The 16,359-nt window shown below is 41.3% G+C and overlaps 1 protein-coding gene across 1 annotated transcript; it reads right to left on the bottom strand.

Moving 5' to 3' along the window:
• Positions 1–349: 349 nt before the first annotated feature.
• Positions 350–16,331, bottom strand: POLR1D (RNA polymerase I and III subunit D). Its single transcript, XM_026049848.1, has 3 exons — positions 16,263–16,331; positions 9,923–9,997; positions 350–3,092 (listed from the first exon to the last, which is right to left on the bottom strand). Exons 1-3 carry the CDS (start codon positions 16,289–16,291, stop codon positions 2,807–2,809), a joined length of 390 nt encoding a protein of 129 aa, XP_025905633.1. The 5' UTR covers positions 16,292–16,331; the 3' UTR covers positions 350–2,806.
• Positions 16,332–16,359: the final 28 nt, after the last annotated feature.

Here is a 16,359-nt window from a genome sequence, read left to right as displayed (position 1 = left end):
CATTCAATATTGGCTTGATGAAAACAGACACTCGGTAGGATTCTGCCCAGCATAATAATAATAATAATAATAATAATAATAATAATAATAATAATAATAATAATAATAATAATGTTATTGCAGCTATGACAAGAGCAATACCAACTTAAAACACAACTTTAACATGTCACAGCTGACCAAGAAACACCTTTGAAGTATTACTCTAGTAATATAAACCCAAGGTGCATTCCCCTCCCATCCAAGTAACTAGGCTGAAATTCACTGCTACAGCATTAAGACCAGAAATACATAATTTATTTTTAAAAGACTGAGCATTTCTATGACTATCAAGGAATTTAGAGTTACAGAAGATAATACTGTGCTTTGAAAGACCTGTTCAAATTCAAGTTTCAGAGATTAAATCTTATCTTTGAGGTATAATTGTGATGCTGCTGTTGTGCAATAGAGGAGTTTATAATACTAATCTGGCTTCATGCAGCATTTTTTTTATATAATTAAGAAGATAGTAACAAAGTTTATTTTTTTATCATGCACTTTTCTTGGATCTCAGACTGCCTAATCCAGAAATCCTAACCCAGAAGTTAGATTAGAAGGGGATCTACAGTAAGGCACATTCACACAAACAGGTAAAGATTTGCCTTGATTTAAGAATATCTATTGAAGAACACAAGAAGAACAAGTTGAAGAACTTGAAGAACAAGTTCTCATTAAATGTCCTAATAAAATGTGAGATATGAACCAACAGAATATAATATAGGTATGTTTTCCAATTCAGAAAATAAACAAATAAATAAATAACCACTATATCTGAACCTACCACTGCTGCTGAAGACAATTTTCTTCAGTTACACGTTTTTGGTCATTCCAAGTTCTCCAGCTTTAATATGGAGGCACTGTCCATCAGAGAACCAGACTAATTTTGAAAGCATAGTCTAGCCATTTTTCCATGCCCCCATATCTGCCTTAAATTAATAAAAGATGAGGAGCAGCATCTATCCTTAAGGTGTGTCAGAAGGTGGGAGTGTGGAAAGCCCTCAGAAAAGCCTACAACCATCTCCAGTCCTCATCCTAAGCAAGTTTGAGAGGATTTCTCTGCTGCAAATCCATGTCTGTCCAGCAGTGCCACTGCAGCAGAGGCTGGCACACATACCAGTATAAATGATGTCCTTCCATGGGAAGTATCAAGGGGGAAACGAGCAGTGTCCAGCAAAATAAAGACTGGAAACGAAGTCTGATTATTTAACTCAAAGAGAGACACCTGGATGTTTTTACTCAAAAYCTCACTAATCCTACGTTTTCCAGATACTACTTTTCCTTTTGTTCCCACTTAGAGATTTTTGAAAGGCAGGGATAACTTCTACTATAGTGTTGCGGTCCCTGCAGATAAATAGAGAAACAAGCTACATATCTTCATGGAGATTTGATGGATACAACGACCCTAAGATTCACTGGGGGCCTCTGCACCAGTTTAACTGCCTTTCCACTGTTGAGAAAAGTAATTCTTGCTACTAGATCAAAATTCGGTCCCAGCAGATCTCCACTTGGGTCTCTCCTTCACCTGGTTAACATGATCTTTCCAAGCAAGACATGTATAACAGCACAAGATATAGATTAACCTATAGATGGCACTCTCTGCTCTGACACAGCACGGAAGGACCTCGAAACACTGACTGCTCCTTTCTGCTGGATGACATACACCCATTGCAGCTTAGTAAGAAACCCATTAAAAGTATAAATGCCACAAAGCACTTTAACACATCAGCTTTTATTGTCAGCACACTTAAACTCTAAAACTGAATCCTACGTTTAAAACAATTAGTTCTGAGGATAGGGAAATACAGTGACTTCCATGTAAAATGGTCTGCAACACAAAAAGACACAGAATGTGCTGATCGTAATTCTAGCTGTTTGCAGTCTCAAACTTAAGAACTGCACCACTACGATACTGTCACAAGGGCTTGAAGGGAGAGCATTTGACTGTTTTTAAATCTCTGCATTTCTACTATTACACATTTACTTAGAAACGTCATAGCTGGGGACAGACATGACCGTTGTGTCTCCAAGGTTTGTTCTGAAAGCACCATGACAATGAACTCTTCAAACTAYTTCCTTACAGAGGGAAGTCTAAACAAAGACAATTATTGCAGTTATGGCTTTTTAGGGGTAATGTTTATTGTTATAATCTATGACAGGTTTGTGATTAATACAATAACAAGCAGAATTTCCTGGGGATTTCTCCAGGGAGGTAAAGTCAGTATTGTCAACTTTAAAACTGTACTTTTTATACTGTTTAGAGAAACCAAATTCTTATATGCTACCTAAAATATACGTGTGTGACCAAGTATGGACCAATTCTCCCTTCTTTCAATTTCTGGCAAACTAAACTCACCCAAACAAGCAAAACTTCTTCATTGATTTMGCAGCAAAGAAGTTCTGGCAAGGTTTCACAATAAATAGACTTCTGCTTAATTTAAACTTATTTCTCAAAGGATGAAGTGACTAAAGAAACTGTATCAGTGTAACATATTCTAAGCTCCATTACCAAGACCCAATGCTTACCCAGACGGAGGGGGATGAAGGGAGTGTCTGTGCTAAAACAACTGAGAGATTTATGCTGCACCTTTACTTTTCTCTTAAAGGTCCCGACAACAAGTCTTATAAATCTRCCTCAAGGCTACGTCTCACAAAACCAACTCTCTGCTCAAAAATCGATTTTGAGGGTCATCTCTGGCTGAAAACCTGAAACATCCCTGCAGTCCAACAGTTAATGCCATTCTGGGCTTGTGGTGGCACGCACTCCTTTTCCTCATCGCTTGCTTGCTCGTTTTTCATACTTATCCTTTGTGTGCTGGCTCCTGTTCCGATGCCTGGGAGGAGAGTAGCTGACTCTCCTCCTGGCCTGAAAGCTGGGGGTGTAGGGATGGATTCGGCGCTTCTTTGGTTTTTCCTCCTTCCTGCTTTTGTTTGGCTCAGGCTCCTTGCTGACTTCCTCAGGCTCCCGGTCTTGCTCTTGCTCTTTCTGGGCAGGCAATGTGTTTTTGATGGTATTAACAAGAAATCTTTTATTTGTACCAGCAAGAGGACATTTCAACCTGTAAAGACATTTAAAGTAATCAGAAGACATATCAAAGGCATCTGGAATAAGTCTGAAAGTTCAACTTGAGCAATTTTAAGGCAGATTTGTGCTTCTGGCTTTCCTTGCATGCCACCTAGTGTAAACTCTCAGTACAGAAAGATATGTTCAAGTTTGTCCCTATTTTCCTATTACTTTCCTCAAGATGATAAAAAATTAATTTTAATAGACTGAAAATACACATTTTTTCCCCTTGTGTGCAGGGRGAAGCACACAAGACAAGGTTAATGTTTAATGTACCCCTGTGGAATGACAAACAAATTTTAAGTTTGTCAATGCTTAATTAAGTTATTTAGGAATCAGACATTTAATAATACAATTTAAGTCGACTAGGAATGGTATGCAAGATCATGATCTACTAGAGTCAACATGATTTCATGAGCTGAGATATTTAGAAAATAAAAGATACTCCCACACAAAGAACCTAGGTAGCTGCAGCAATAAAACAGATGCACAAGGCTTATCAAACTTAGCTTACATCTGGCAACTGTCTAGCAAGGAAAATATTCAGTTTCATTTTCTTAAATAAATAGAATAATTCTCCAGCCCTTTTACTCATTCAGCTTCTCATCCATCGTTTCCAACTTCTTTTCTGTTGGGTTAATACTTTTTTTCCCCAAATAATTTCTCAGTTGCTTTTGGTAAATGAGTATTTTATACTTCATTTATCCCGTTGGTAACAACTGCATGATCTTTACTCCCTCTTTGTCACCTCTTAAAGAATGAAGTGAACAAATCCATCTTTCCTTCAATAAGAAGGAATCACTCTGAAGGCTGCAGGAAGGGGGTTGTTTTCACAGATATTTTTAGAGCTTGCATCCCAGGGAAGAACTAAGGGATTACTCTCAAAAAGCAGAAATGGTGAAGATCCCAGTGCCCCTTACCAGCTACAGAGTTGTTGAATGCTAACAGTGCAATATTAGAATTACATGTTCTACCACAAAATTTTGTATAAATTTAGAAGTTACGCACTGATGATTTAAAAACCTTTGGTATCTCTGATTATCCAGATTGCACAGGAAAATTGGAATTAAGCTCATGCCTGGTTACTTACCATACTTTGTGACTTTCAAGTAGCTATGGAGTTTATTTCAGCTGTCACTGTTAATAACTGCTGCCAATAATTTCTTTGAGGATTTATTACGAGAAAATGCACAGATTCTCACAGAATCACAGACTGGTTGAGGTTGGAAGGGACCTCTAGAGTCCTGCTCAGTAGATATTCAGGGGAATACATGGCAAGGTCACTTACAGTTGGACTTTGTGTGTCTACTACACATCAAAATACAGCTTAAGAATTATACAAGCCATTTCAGAAAGACACAATGAACTACCTCATCGTTCTCTCTCCACTACCTATTTCTGGACAGGTTTCCACAAGCCAACCTGTTTTGGAGTTAGCCACCAATTCTATGTGACAGAATCCTGAAGGGCTAACACACGTGTTACAATGCACACGCACAAGTCTACAGTGTAAGAACACGGTGTGCATGTAACTGAAGATAAGATGGAAACTGCATTAACTCCCTGCTACCTTTGCCAGCATTTCTAGTGGCAAAAAAACTGTTAAAAATACTGCAAGAACGGCAAAGCATCAAACTCAAGTGTGCTTGAAGCAGAGCCTGCAGAGATGACCAAAGATCTACACAGGAGCCTGCAATTCTAAAGCMGTGTGTGCTACAAAACTGCCTCCAGCTTTGCAGCAGTGCTTCCAAGGAAGGGCACACCAGGTATTTTTATTTGCATGTTCTGATAASCTTTTACACATAAAACATGAGACACCCCTAAAGCAGGTCACCTCTGCCCAAAGAAGTGACAATATTGCCTTATCAACAGGAAAAGATATATCCATTCTTGCAAGCATAAATCAAGGCTTAATCCCATTTTTGACGTTTCAAGCCACATTCTGTGCCAACGAACCATCCTGCTTTCCAGCCAGCACCCGGCACCAAGTGCACTGCAGCTCAGCACTGAATGAATTTCTTATTAGCAGAGCAGACAGAGGCAGACTGAGGTGCTGGAGAGCAGGAGCTGAGCCCCGGTCATGGCAGCTGTAGGCAGCAMGCACCCCTGGCCCCCAGCCCTGGCACACACAGCGGATCAGCTGTTTCCAGGGAATAGCAGGGCTTATTATGCATGAACTTACATTTCTGACACTCCCAAAATGCCATAAAAAAGCTATTTTGCAGCAAATAAGAGCAGCCAAAGATAAAACAAACAATAAACCATCCACACAACCAAACAGCAGCTGGATTTTTTCTTTTTTTGGCCAGAGCTTGTTTTGGCACAGCAGATATTCCTGGTTACTGGTCTTTCATAAGGGATCTCACAAAAGAGGATTTCTGGAAGGACCCTGCAGGTACATATGGCTGCCAGGGCTTTGCTAGCATCTGTGCTCTGATCAGAAGTTTTTAATTTATCTACTTTACAAGCCCTGTCTATGCCCTGCTCCCCCTCCTCTTTGCGTTTGAGTGAAAAGCTTTAGCAGAATCACATGCTGGGGWTGCTGCATGACTCTGCACAAACCATTCAGTCACTGACAAGATGCAATAAAGTGAAAGCTTTTTTGCCTGTATTTAGTATTCTGAAATACTTCTGATGAGCAGATTTGGTATTGAACATTCTCCATATGCAAGAAAGCAATTTTAGGAGTGCTTTATAAAATAGGATTAAAAATAATATAATGCTTCTAATGCTCATCATCTTTTTCCTGCTACAATGCACAGTTGAACAAACCATCCCAAAATATCCTCTTTCCCATATTTTATTATAGGCGAGCTTTCAGAGGAAACATGAAGGACTAAGCTGAGCTTTAGCTTATTTGATAGGAGGATCTTCAAAGACCAAACTTATATGGTGAAAGAAAAAAATAAAAAGCCTTTAGAACTTGTCTACCCACTAGCTTCTGGGGTACTTTAACCACCTTTCTTAACTGATGCAGAACAGCCCCCTAAAATGGACACAGCTGCACGGCTACAAGGAAACCTATGAATTCCACCCATAGGAGTGACAAAGCCACAACATGAAACCTGAGCGTGTAGCTCCATTTTACCCAAGGGCACACAGTGCAAGTCCTCAGACATCCTACATCTTGATTCCATCTGGGTTCAATGCTCTCCCATCAATCGAGGATAAATTTATATAACAGTATCAAACACCTGCAGCTTCTCATCTTGGATCCAACTGGCCCTTCAAGTGGCAAATTCTGAACAGCTGCTCTGACCTCTTATCTCAAACTCCATAATCACAGTAGTGTAGATCAAACTTAAGCTACAGACAGAATCTGTTCTCTTTTGCTTAATTTTTCAGGGATGAAGATGACTTCAAAGAAGATCTTTCCTTCCTCTTTCCTTACTCATGATTAAACTCTGTGAATCACATCATCATGAAACCTTGAATCAGATACCACAGCGGCAGGATCTACAACACCACATGGATCAAAAGGAGGTAGGGGAGCCCAGACRAGAAACACTGTGGTCATACAGTGGATAATTACGGATGACTCCAGGAACTAGAAATACTTTAGTGCTGAGAACAAGGATCTTGGGAACATCTGAGAAAAAAGTCAACACACAAGAACCAGTAATGTGAGATGTGCAAATAACAATATTCACTATTTCTTGGATGAATTGTCATGGACCTAGGCACCACCAATCTAGGCACCACCAATCTAAGAGGTCCTGAAAGCATGGAGATCAGTGAGCCAGGACTCTTAAGTAGCCAAGAGCTCCGTGGCCTATTGGCAATGTTGAGAAGTGCTCTGTGTCCAGAGACACCCAGACAATCTCCCTTCTTGCATAAGCTCTTGCTGGATATCACCATCAACCTCCCTGCTCCATCAAGCCTTTCTTCTACTGCTTTGTGATCCCTGTCTCTTGCAACACCTACTCAGGCCAACCGCAGAAAGCTTGTAAGACAAGGTAACGCTGGCAAAGTATTTCCAAGCTGGAAGAGATACTAGCAACAGCATCCCATATTTCAAGGCTGAGGCTTGACGTGCAAAGAGAGCTCCCTGCGAATGACACTGCCACCTCACCTGTCTTCAACTAATTCGTGTCCGTTGACTCCAAAAGTGAATTTCCCAAGTCTAACAGCTGTTGGAGGGCAACATAAACTAGAATAATCACAGCAGTAGTAGCTACTGTTTCTTCTTACCTAAAAAGAGATGGCAGAACAGGTATTTTCTTGCTAAAGAGTCCTCATGAAACACTCCTGTGAGTATTTTGAGTTTGGCAGGGCAGGCAGGCTTTGTGCTTTACCTGTTGAGGCTGCTTTGGTCACACTGGAGATGTCCTTGCCTGTTTGCTTCTGCCTGATCATGTTTTCCTGGACTTCACCTCCTAGTACACATTTTAGCAAACGATCTTCTCTGCATGTTTCATTTGGTATCCACAAAGTTCAAAACAGCCACTACCTTCCTTTCAGCGGTTGCAAGACTACAGGTCAGCCCTGAATTAAACATCTGAAACCCTTCACAATTTACTGTAACACTGCTTACATCTGACATGATGTTACTGCAGCCTGGTACTCAATGCAGCAGAATAAGTTTTCTTTTCCTTCCAAATACTTTATTGGCTATCTAATATATGCAATACCTAACTGCTGGGCCATTCTGAGAGATCAAAACATCACAATAAGGCATCAAAAATATTTAATAAATTTATTTAAATGGTTGAGAGCAGTGGCAGCTTCCTCTGTGATTGCAGCACGAGACACCAAAAATGTCCTGGGAAGCTGCCTTGGTGGCTTTTATACCCTCCCTGTGGCCATACACACCAGCTGTATCCCAGCCTATGCCAGGCTCTGTAGCAGCACAGTTGTGACAGATGGGATTAAACCCATTAATCTCTCTATGGACAAACTTAGAGAAGGAAAAATCCCTGTAAAGGCATCAAATGCAATCCCTGCTGCAGAATATCCTGAGTTGCAGACTGCCAGAAGCTCGACTATTGTCCTGAAGAAGTATTATCTCAGTAAACAGTCAAGTATTACCATTTACAGTAAATGGGAAAGTATTGCTATTCTTACTCCATCTCTTAAGCATTGGCCATTTAACAGATAAAGACAGAGCGCTGCAGCGATGGATCTTTCATTTGACTCTCTTCAGCTCTTCTCAAATTTCTCCACATTTGAAAGCAAGATTAATCCTGAACTGAGAAGTAAGGAAGCATCTTCATGCCCATGTCTCCATGTCTTCCTCAGCTTGAAGCCTTCTAAACAATCCTCCTCTCTCCTACGCCTTTAAAATAACCTCAGGCTTAACTAGTTGCCATATGAATATGACTGAATCCAAAGCTGTTCTCAAAACATGTCATCCAGAGCTGCCTTCTCTTCTGGCAGGTCTTGAGCACCAGGTGTTACCAAACCCCATGTAATCACAGTCACTTCGGTGTGATCCCTACGGATCAGACAAGGAATAAGGAGGAGCTGGGAGCAGAAGCTTGTGTAGACTACTGCAAACATGGGTAGGATTCCAGACTGCACAAGTCCAACCGCAATATCCCACAGGATTCTGGGCTGCTTGGTTATCTCCTGATGTAGATCTTCAGGCTCCACACCTGGAATTAACCCGTAAACTCACAGTGTATGGATGCATACTGCCCCTCACGGTGCTAATTGATCTGTATTAATTTCCACACCATTTGAGAGGGCTCACAGAATAAAACTGTGCTATGTCAGCACTGGGTGATTAAACCAATTCAGCTATTTTAGCACATATGGTATAAACCACATGCTTAGCAGAAGCACTGGCTAAAATACACAAAAATATAAAGCATTATGAGAAAACATAAAAGATCAACCTCTTGGAGCAAGACACTTTTAATCTCCTGGASTTACTTCAAAACAAACATAGCTGAGAATCAGTTGAGAGCTTCACTGATAATACAGGCTTATCTTTTAAAAGCGTTAGTGGAGGGGGCCAGACCTTGCCTACAGCTGGGTTTAACAAAGTCAACTGTGCTTGTGTGAATACCCCTATATACCAGAGCTGACCGAAGTCATCTGMATTAGTTCAAGGCACATGAATCCTCTCAGCCCATAGTTATGTCTCTAACTACAATAAAATGCATTACACTGCACCACAGCCTAGCTGTAAAAACTGAAATACTGCATTCAAGCTAACATTGTATTTCACACAAAAACTCATTACTATTACTCATTTATTATTATTCATATTATTATTCATTATTATTATTTTCCCACTCACTAAACAGATTAGCATCTGGATTATAGAGGGKTTTTTTTGTTTGTTTGTTTTTTGTTTTTGAAGTCTTGAAAAATACCTTTTTCCAAAACTGGATTTTATTTTAAATTCTTCTTGGCTGCAATTTATACATGAATGCACTGCTAAAAGAAATTTATTATTACTATATTGTTTTAGCAGATTTGTTCCTGAGTTATGCTATTAATTTTTAAAAATCTAAACTGAATCCAAYCCAACTCATAGGTAGCCACCATGCAAGTACATGTACATCAAGGCTACCTAATACTGATGTTCTGTAAGGCTGCAGTCTAAAGTTTGCAATTCTGTCTACTATAAAAAATTACTATTATAAAAATTACTCCCAGTTCTCCAATTGTTTTGCTTTCAATATATTTATTCATGCAATTCTAACTGGGCAGAATTTTCTTCAACTTCTTACCTACCTTGAATCATATTTTTACCAGAACAAATACATAGATCTTATTTTTACCAGAACAAATGCATAGATCTTAGCATTCAGTTCCTCTTAGCACTCATATTTAGGAAATACAGCAAATTTCGTGCTCATTTCCTTGCTGACTTACCATCCCATAGCTCCCATTGTTTCAGCTCGAGTCCGGCCACGTTTYGCCTCTTTAAGTAACTCTTCTACAGCTTTCCTACAAATAAAGGGAGGAAAAAAGTTACTGCTTATGGAAAATGAGGACTTGCCCCTCTATGCAGTTACATAAACCAAGTGGGAAGTTTATTGCTTAGTTCATAGTGGAGAAGAAAGAGGCTACCAAAGCAACTCAACTTTCATACTAACTTAGTTCATATTTATATATATCAAGATTATAAAAGATATATCAAGATATATCAAGATTATTTATATATATCAAGATTATAAAAAAAATTATTAAAAGCAATTAAAGATGTTGCAAATGAACAATTACAATACTAATTTCAATTGCAGAGTAGGAGTAACGCATACAAAATGGGTACAAAACACTGAAAAGTAAAATTTCTGTCACTTCACCTTGGGACTGCTCTTCCCTGCTATCACCCCACTTAGGTTCTTTTCTCTTCTGAACCCAATATTAAAAAAATAGCAAGAATATAGATGACCATATAATTTCTATTATGGCAACTATCCGCTGTTAAAATCTTTATGTAAAGTGGAAGAAAATAAGTCACCTACAGGACTGTGATCCACTGTCACCCAGAATGACTGTGTGACCTTTTAGAAGAAACGGGTTGGCAACACTAGAGCAATTAAATGACTATGCTCACACAAATTAAATGACTATGCTCACACAAAGAGCCATCTGCAAAGGTAAATTATGCAAAATTCCTGCACTGTCTTCAAGTTCTTTTCACTAATTAATTTCAGGCACTGGTGAAACTTAAGTAACTGTTCTTTAGCACATGCTTGAAGCTAGTGGGAAAACCAGTCAGCTGAATGAGTAAGCAAACAATTTGCTTGGTAGACTATAAGCAACTATACAGGTCAACCAGTGGGAACCACAAGACAGAAAAGCTGAGCTCCCGTTTGTAAGACACAGCATATGGAGCAAAGCCTTAAGCACAGTGACACGGGCAACAGGCAGGCTTAAATAACTGAAGGGAGGAGCTAATAAAAAGTTGGTTAGCTCTCCTAGCTGTGATGCTGCACAACGAAAACTGGGGTGCAGACTACTCTGCAAGGTGGTTGTCTTGACTGCACAGTGTGTTTGTAGGCTGTGCAAAGAAGTTAACAGCCAAAAGATTTCAATTCAAGCTGGAAGGAAGTCAGGTCCCGTTGCGTTGCCGTGGGATTATCAGCCTGCCAGAACTTTGCAGGAACAGATTAGAAAAAGAGAGGGGAAAAAAAAAGAAAGRAAAAAAAAAAAAAAAAGAGCAGAGCTGGAGTACTAATTCTGGTGTCAATCCAAGTTTAAGACTAGAAAAGTCACGAGTCGCTATCTAGCATTTAACTTGATTTAACTTGTTAGAGCTTCACATGGAACTGCCATCCTGGGCTCAAAACAYAGTGGTTTATTCCCATTTAAGTTACTGAAATCTGCAAGCAAAACACAAGGAACTGGATCTTTAAACACATACATGGCTCGTGAGTAAGATAATGAGAAGATAAATAGCTCAGAAATTCTTACAGCAGCTAACGAGAAGGCTTCAAGCAGTGTCATAGCAGCTTTTATCCATTAATCTAGACCCAGCCTTCTTCAGATCGTTAGGGTTTTAACACAAGTGTTTACCAGCTCCCTTAACGTTAGCGATCAGCGGTGCTTCCTTTCCTTAGGACTGGCTGGTGACCGTGTTTTCCCTCTGTCTGCAAAGCCTTTGGGCACTTCTTGCTTTTCCTTGGTATTGGAAAACACATTGATGCTAAATGAGTCCCATTATAACATGCACCCAGGTACAGTAACTTTTCAGCTTTGCACAAACACAGGCTTATATTGACAGTCACATACCATGTGACCATACAATTTTATACTGACAGTCACATACCATGGACCTACATCAGTTTATAAATATTTGCAGCCCACAACATTTGAGTTAGAAAACCACTGCAAGGTCACCTAGGGCACACTGCCTAGGACTCTCTCCAGGTGGCTTTTGAACATCTCCAAGGATGGAGACTCCACAACCTCTCTGGGCAACCTGTTCCTGTCTCCTTTACAGGGGAAAAAAAGATCTTCCTTATGTTCAGATGGAAATTCCTGTGTTTTGGTTTGTGCCCATTGCCTCTGGCCCTGTCTCTGGGCATCACTGCCAAGAGCCTGGCCACAATCTCTTTACACCCTCAGTCAACCCCAGCCTAYCGTGGTGCATGGGGTTACTGCTCGCTAGGGGCAGGAGGGCCGCTTGCCCATCCACTCATCTAGCCCACACTTTCTGAGCTTGCCCATAAGAATGTTACAGGAGACAGTGTCAAAAGCCTTTGCTGAAGTCAGGCCAGATGACACTGACTGCTCTCCCCTCATCTCTACCCAGCTACTCATTCCATCACAGATGGCTATCAGGTTGGCTAGGCATGATTTCCCCTTTGGGAAACCTTGGTGACCCCTCTTCGTCACCTTGTCTTTGATATGCTTGGAAATAGCGTCCAAGATGAGTTGTTCCATCACCTGCCCAGGGAGGGAGGTGAAGCTGACTGACCTGGAGCTCTCCGCGTCCTCCTCCTTGCCCTTTTAAAAGGCTAGAGTGGCTTTCTTCTAGTCCACTGGCATCTCTCCTGATCACCATGACCTTTGATGTACTGACCGTCCTCAGTGCTTGTGGATACATCCCATCAGTGTCCATGGGCCCAGGTTTGCTCGGGTGATCCCTAATCCGATCCTCYTCCGTCAAGGGAATCTCTTCCTTCCTCTAGACCTTCTCCCTGGTCTCCTCGGCCTCGYGTTCCTGAGAGCTGGTCTTACCAAAACAGACCTTCTTTCACTGTATCTTTGGCAGCAGGGGTCCAGCCCCAATCAGCAGTGGGCTCTAAAGGAAAGTTACTGTATCACTTTTCACCAATCTATTAATGGCAGGTTGGTTTTAGGTTTCACCACAAGGGTCTCTCCTTTATACAAGCTTATTAGTATGATCTTAGTAATAGCCAGGCTTTAGGTATTAGGGTGTTCTTTAAAGTCTACATATAACTGCTAGGACATTTTGCATACCCAGTACTCACAGCCCTTCATGAACACCGAGAATTTGCACATGTAAGTTGTCATCTCTACTGGCTGTTTGTTGCTACATATTTAAAACAAATTCCCTTCCAAGATTTTACAAATTCAAGTGTCATACACTGGGATATTAAGGCAGATTTTACTTTTTATACAGACCTAGAATTTGCTGAGCAAATTTGAGCAACCTGAGCTAGTTGACAGTGAGCACAGCAGAAAGAGGCAACTTCTGGAAAAAAAATGATCCTGAGCCTTCGAAACAGAAGAGTCAGGGGAGTGGAAGGAATGAGGAAGAAAAACTAAGTACTGTTTTTACAGTAGTTAGAAAACTTTGTGATTTGGTTTTAAGAAATCCAAACAGCATGCAGATTAAAAGTCAATATATCTGCCATTATAACTAAGTCATTATTCAAAGCATTTGAGCTTTGAGCAAATATATATACTTTAAGCAGCTGCAGTTCAGGTTTAGCRGAGCCTCAGAATATATTAATAGAGTGACACTAATTCTATTCCTTTCTGCAAAAATTATAAGCCATTAAGTAGGAGACACACTTATTTTGCATTGATTATACTATAGATCAGACTGACCCAGCACCCATCTTTTCAGCCTCGTGAGTGGAAAGCTGCTGTCCTTACCCAACATTAATTTTCTTAACATTCTTATAATTTTCTTTGAATATTATTTTTAATCAGTGCATCTTCTGATTTGCATTCACAGTCAGCTGAGTGACATAAAGATCAAGGGAAAAAGCTCTAGATAATCTTTGAGGTAATGTGCGACTACCTGATGAGCTTATATTTTCTAAGGAAGCAACTCAAAGGCTTTACAGATACTTGAAGGAGGTTTTTACCTTTACTTTCATAGGATTCCTGGGACTGAATGCCCAGCTGTCTTCTTTTTTACAACATAGTTACAGTAAGAGAACTCCTGTAGCTGCTAGATTCAACCCCCAACAGCAACAATATAAGTAAGGGAACAGCACACACAATTTTCCTTCAAAACCTTGCTGTGGGCAATACTTCTTGGACAAACTTTCCTAAAGAAACACTAACACATGCCCAAAGAACATGAGAATGTTAAAGACTGCAAAAGTCAAGTAAAATCATGTATGTTTTCTACTAGTCATTCAGGAAAGGAGCTTCATTGTTTTGCTGAAGATGACCAAAAATACAGATAAAAAAAATTAACTGGTAATGAACAGGTATATGTAAAAATACAGATAATTACAGCATTTCATTATAGAGAAGATTTGATGCTTTCAATTATAGACAGCACTGCCACCTCCATCTAATGATGCCATCGTCTCATTAGGATCCCAGAGAAACTTGCATGGGCATTACAGGTACTGGAAATATGCACAGATCTTGGCACAGCAAGACAATATTCAGTTAATTTCATACAACATTTCCCAGCATAAGAGAACATTTTATCGACACATCTCCTATAAAGAGTTTCATAGCATTAATAACTGATGGTCATCTATGTCATTATGATCCCATGTGAAAATTCAGATTATTGAGCTGCAGTGATCTTTGAAATCAACAAATGCTTAAACTGACTTTCTAATGTACTTAAGGTCCTGAAAGGACCTAGAGGGCCTACATGCCCAGGAAAAGTAGTCAGTTTCTCCAGAAACTTTCTCGAAGTGCTTCTACACTAATCATGGACACTATTTTTGAGAGCGCACAGGATCAGAAGTAGAAGTGGCCTTTAGCGTTTGAGTACCTCTGAAAATTGAGATATCGAGATCTTCCATACTGCCTGCTACAATAGGAGAAGGACACTGATGGTGTTTGTCTAATTGACTTTACTGTGTTAATTTGGCCCATCTGAACACATTGATTACAAACACTGATGGAAAAGGATATCAAAAATAAAGGCTAAGCCTCAACTAAGAACAGGAATTAAAAAAAGCACAAATTTGCTCCCTCCTATGGAGTGTTCAGAGGAAGGGGCCAAAGTCTTCTCAGTGGTGGCCAGTGACAGGACAAGGGGCAGTGGACACAAGTTGAAATCCAGGCAGTTCCATCTCTATGTGAGGAGGAATTTCTTCCCTGTGAGGGTGACAGAGCCCTGGCACAGGCTGCCCAGGGAGGCTGTGGAGTCTCCTTCTCTGGAGATCTTCCCAACCCGCCTGGCTGCCACCCTGTGCCCCGTGCTCCGGGTGTCCCTGCTGGAGCAGGGGGTTGGACTGGCTGATCTCTAGAGGTCCCTTCCAACCTCAGTCACTCTGTGAAAACCATTCCATACGCTCTAATTCTTGCCAGGYGGTGATTCTTGCTTTAGATAAGCCCATTTTCTGCACATTTCTGTGCTGATATTCTCAACAGCTTGAGCTGTGGGGATACCGAAAAGTTCCCAACTACTTTTTTTGGTCATCGGTAAAAAAAATACATACAGAATTAAGTGATTCAGTTAAATTTTTAACTAGAAATGAGAAAAACATAATTAAAAAGCTGTTAATTAATTCCTCTAAGGTACAAACCTTGTTGGAAACTATAACTGGGGCTGCCACACAGTAGAAGCACTAGACTGCCAACAATGTACCTGTTGTTAGAGAACATCATCTCCTTCAGAGATGATCATTTCCAAGCACGTAATGCTCCAAACAAGTTTAGTAGGTAACCTGGGCGGGTGCAATATTTAAGCTTGAGAAATACCCATAGCTGTCGAAAGACCAAACTGATTACGGAAGAATTTGGACACAGAGTGCGTCAAAGCCACCGAGTACACCAATGCAAGAGAACAGATGGGAAAATTGTTTGGATAAGGATGAAAATGGTGCTCTCTATCCCACTGCAAAAGACGTTTGATAAGGATTAAGTGGGAAGAGCAAGTACCCCTGCTTGTGGAGAGAAACACAGCAGGAACAACTCCCGGGCTCATTTTTAACRTCAGAGGATGAGAGCAGGAATGTCTGGCGGGCGGGACGGGACAGGACAAGCCCAAGGGAACGAGCTCTCGTTTATGGACACGGGAGGAGCGGGAGCAGCGGCTTCCCTCGGGAAAAGCCGCCGGGAAGCGGCGGGAGGAACAGGCCTCCTCGCACTGAGCGCGCAGCTACGGAAACGTGAAGCGAGCCCGCGGCGGCAAGGGCAAATTCGGTGGTTTTAAGGCAAGAAGTGTTAAAATTGGGGCTGTTTCCCTCACAGGGGGGCAGCGAAGGGGCCCTGCGGACGGGGGAGCCGCCCGGGCCGCGCTCCGCAYCCCGGGTCCGGGGCGGTTCGGTCCGGCTCGGGGCGGTTCGGGGCRGTGCCCGCCGCCGCCGCTCACCTCTCGAGCTCCGTGTCCTCCTCCGCCATGTCCGAGCCGCTCGCGGCGCCGCTCAGGCCGAGGCCGCCGCCATGTCCCGCTGGCGGCCGGGGCGGGG

Source organism: Nothoprocta perdicaria, unplaced genomic scaffold (genome assembly GCF_003342845.1).
Source record: "Nothoprocta perdicaria isolate Ctin4 unplaced genomic scaffold, notPer1 scaffold_62, whole genome shotgun sequence".
NCBI classification, from domain to species: Eukaryota; Metazoa; Chordata; class Aves; order Tinamiformes; family Tinamidae; genus Nothoprocta; species Nothoprocta perdicaria.
This window is presented reverse-complemented; position numbering and strand designations above follow the sequence as displayed.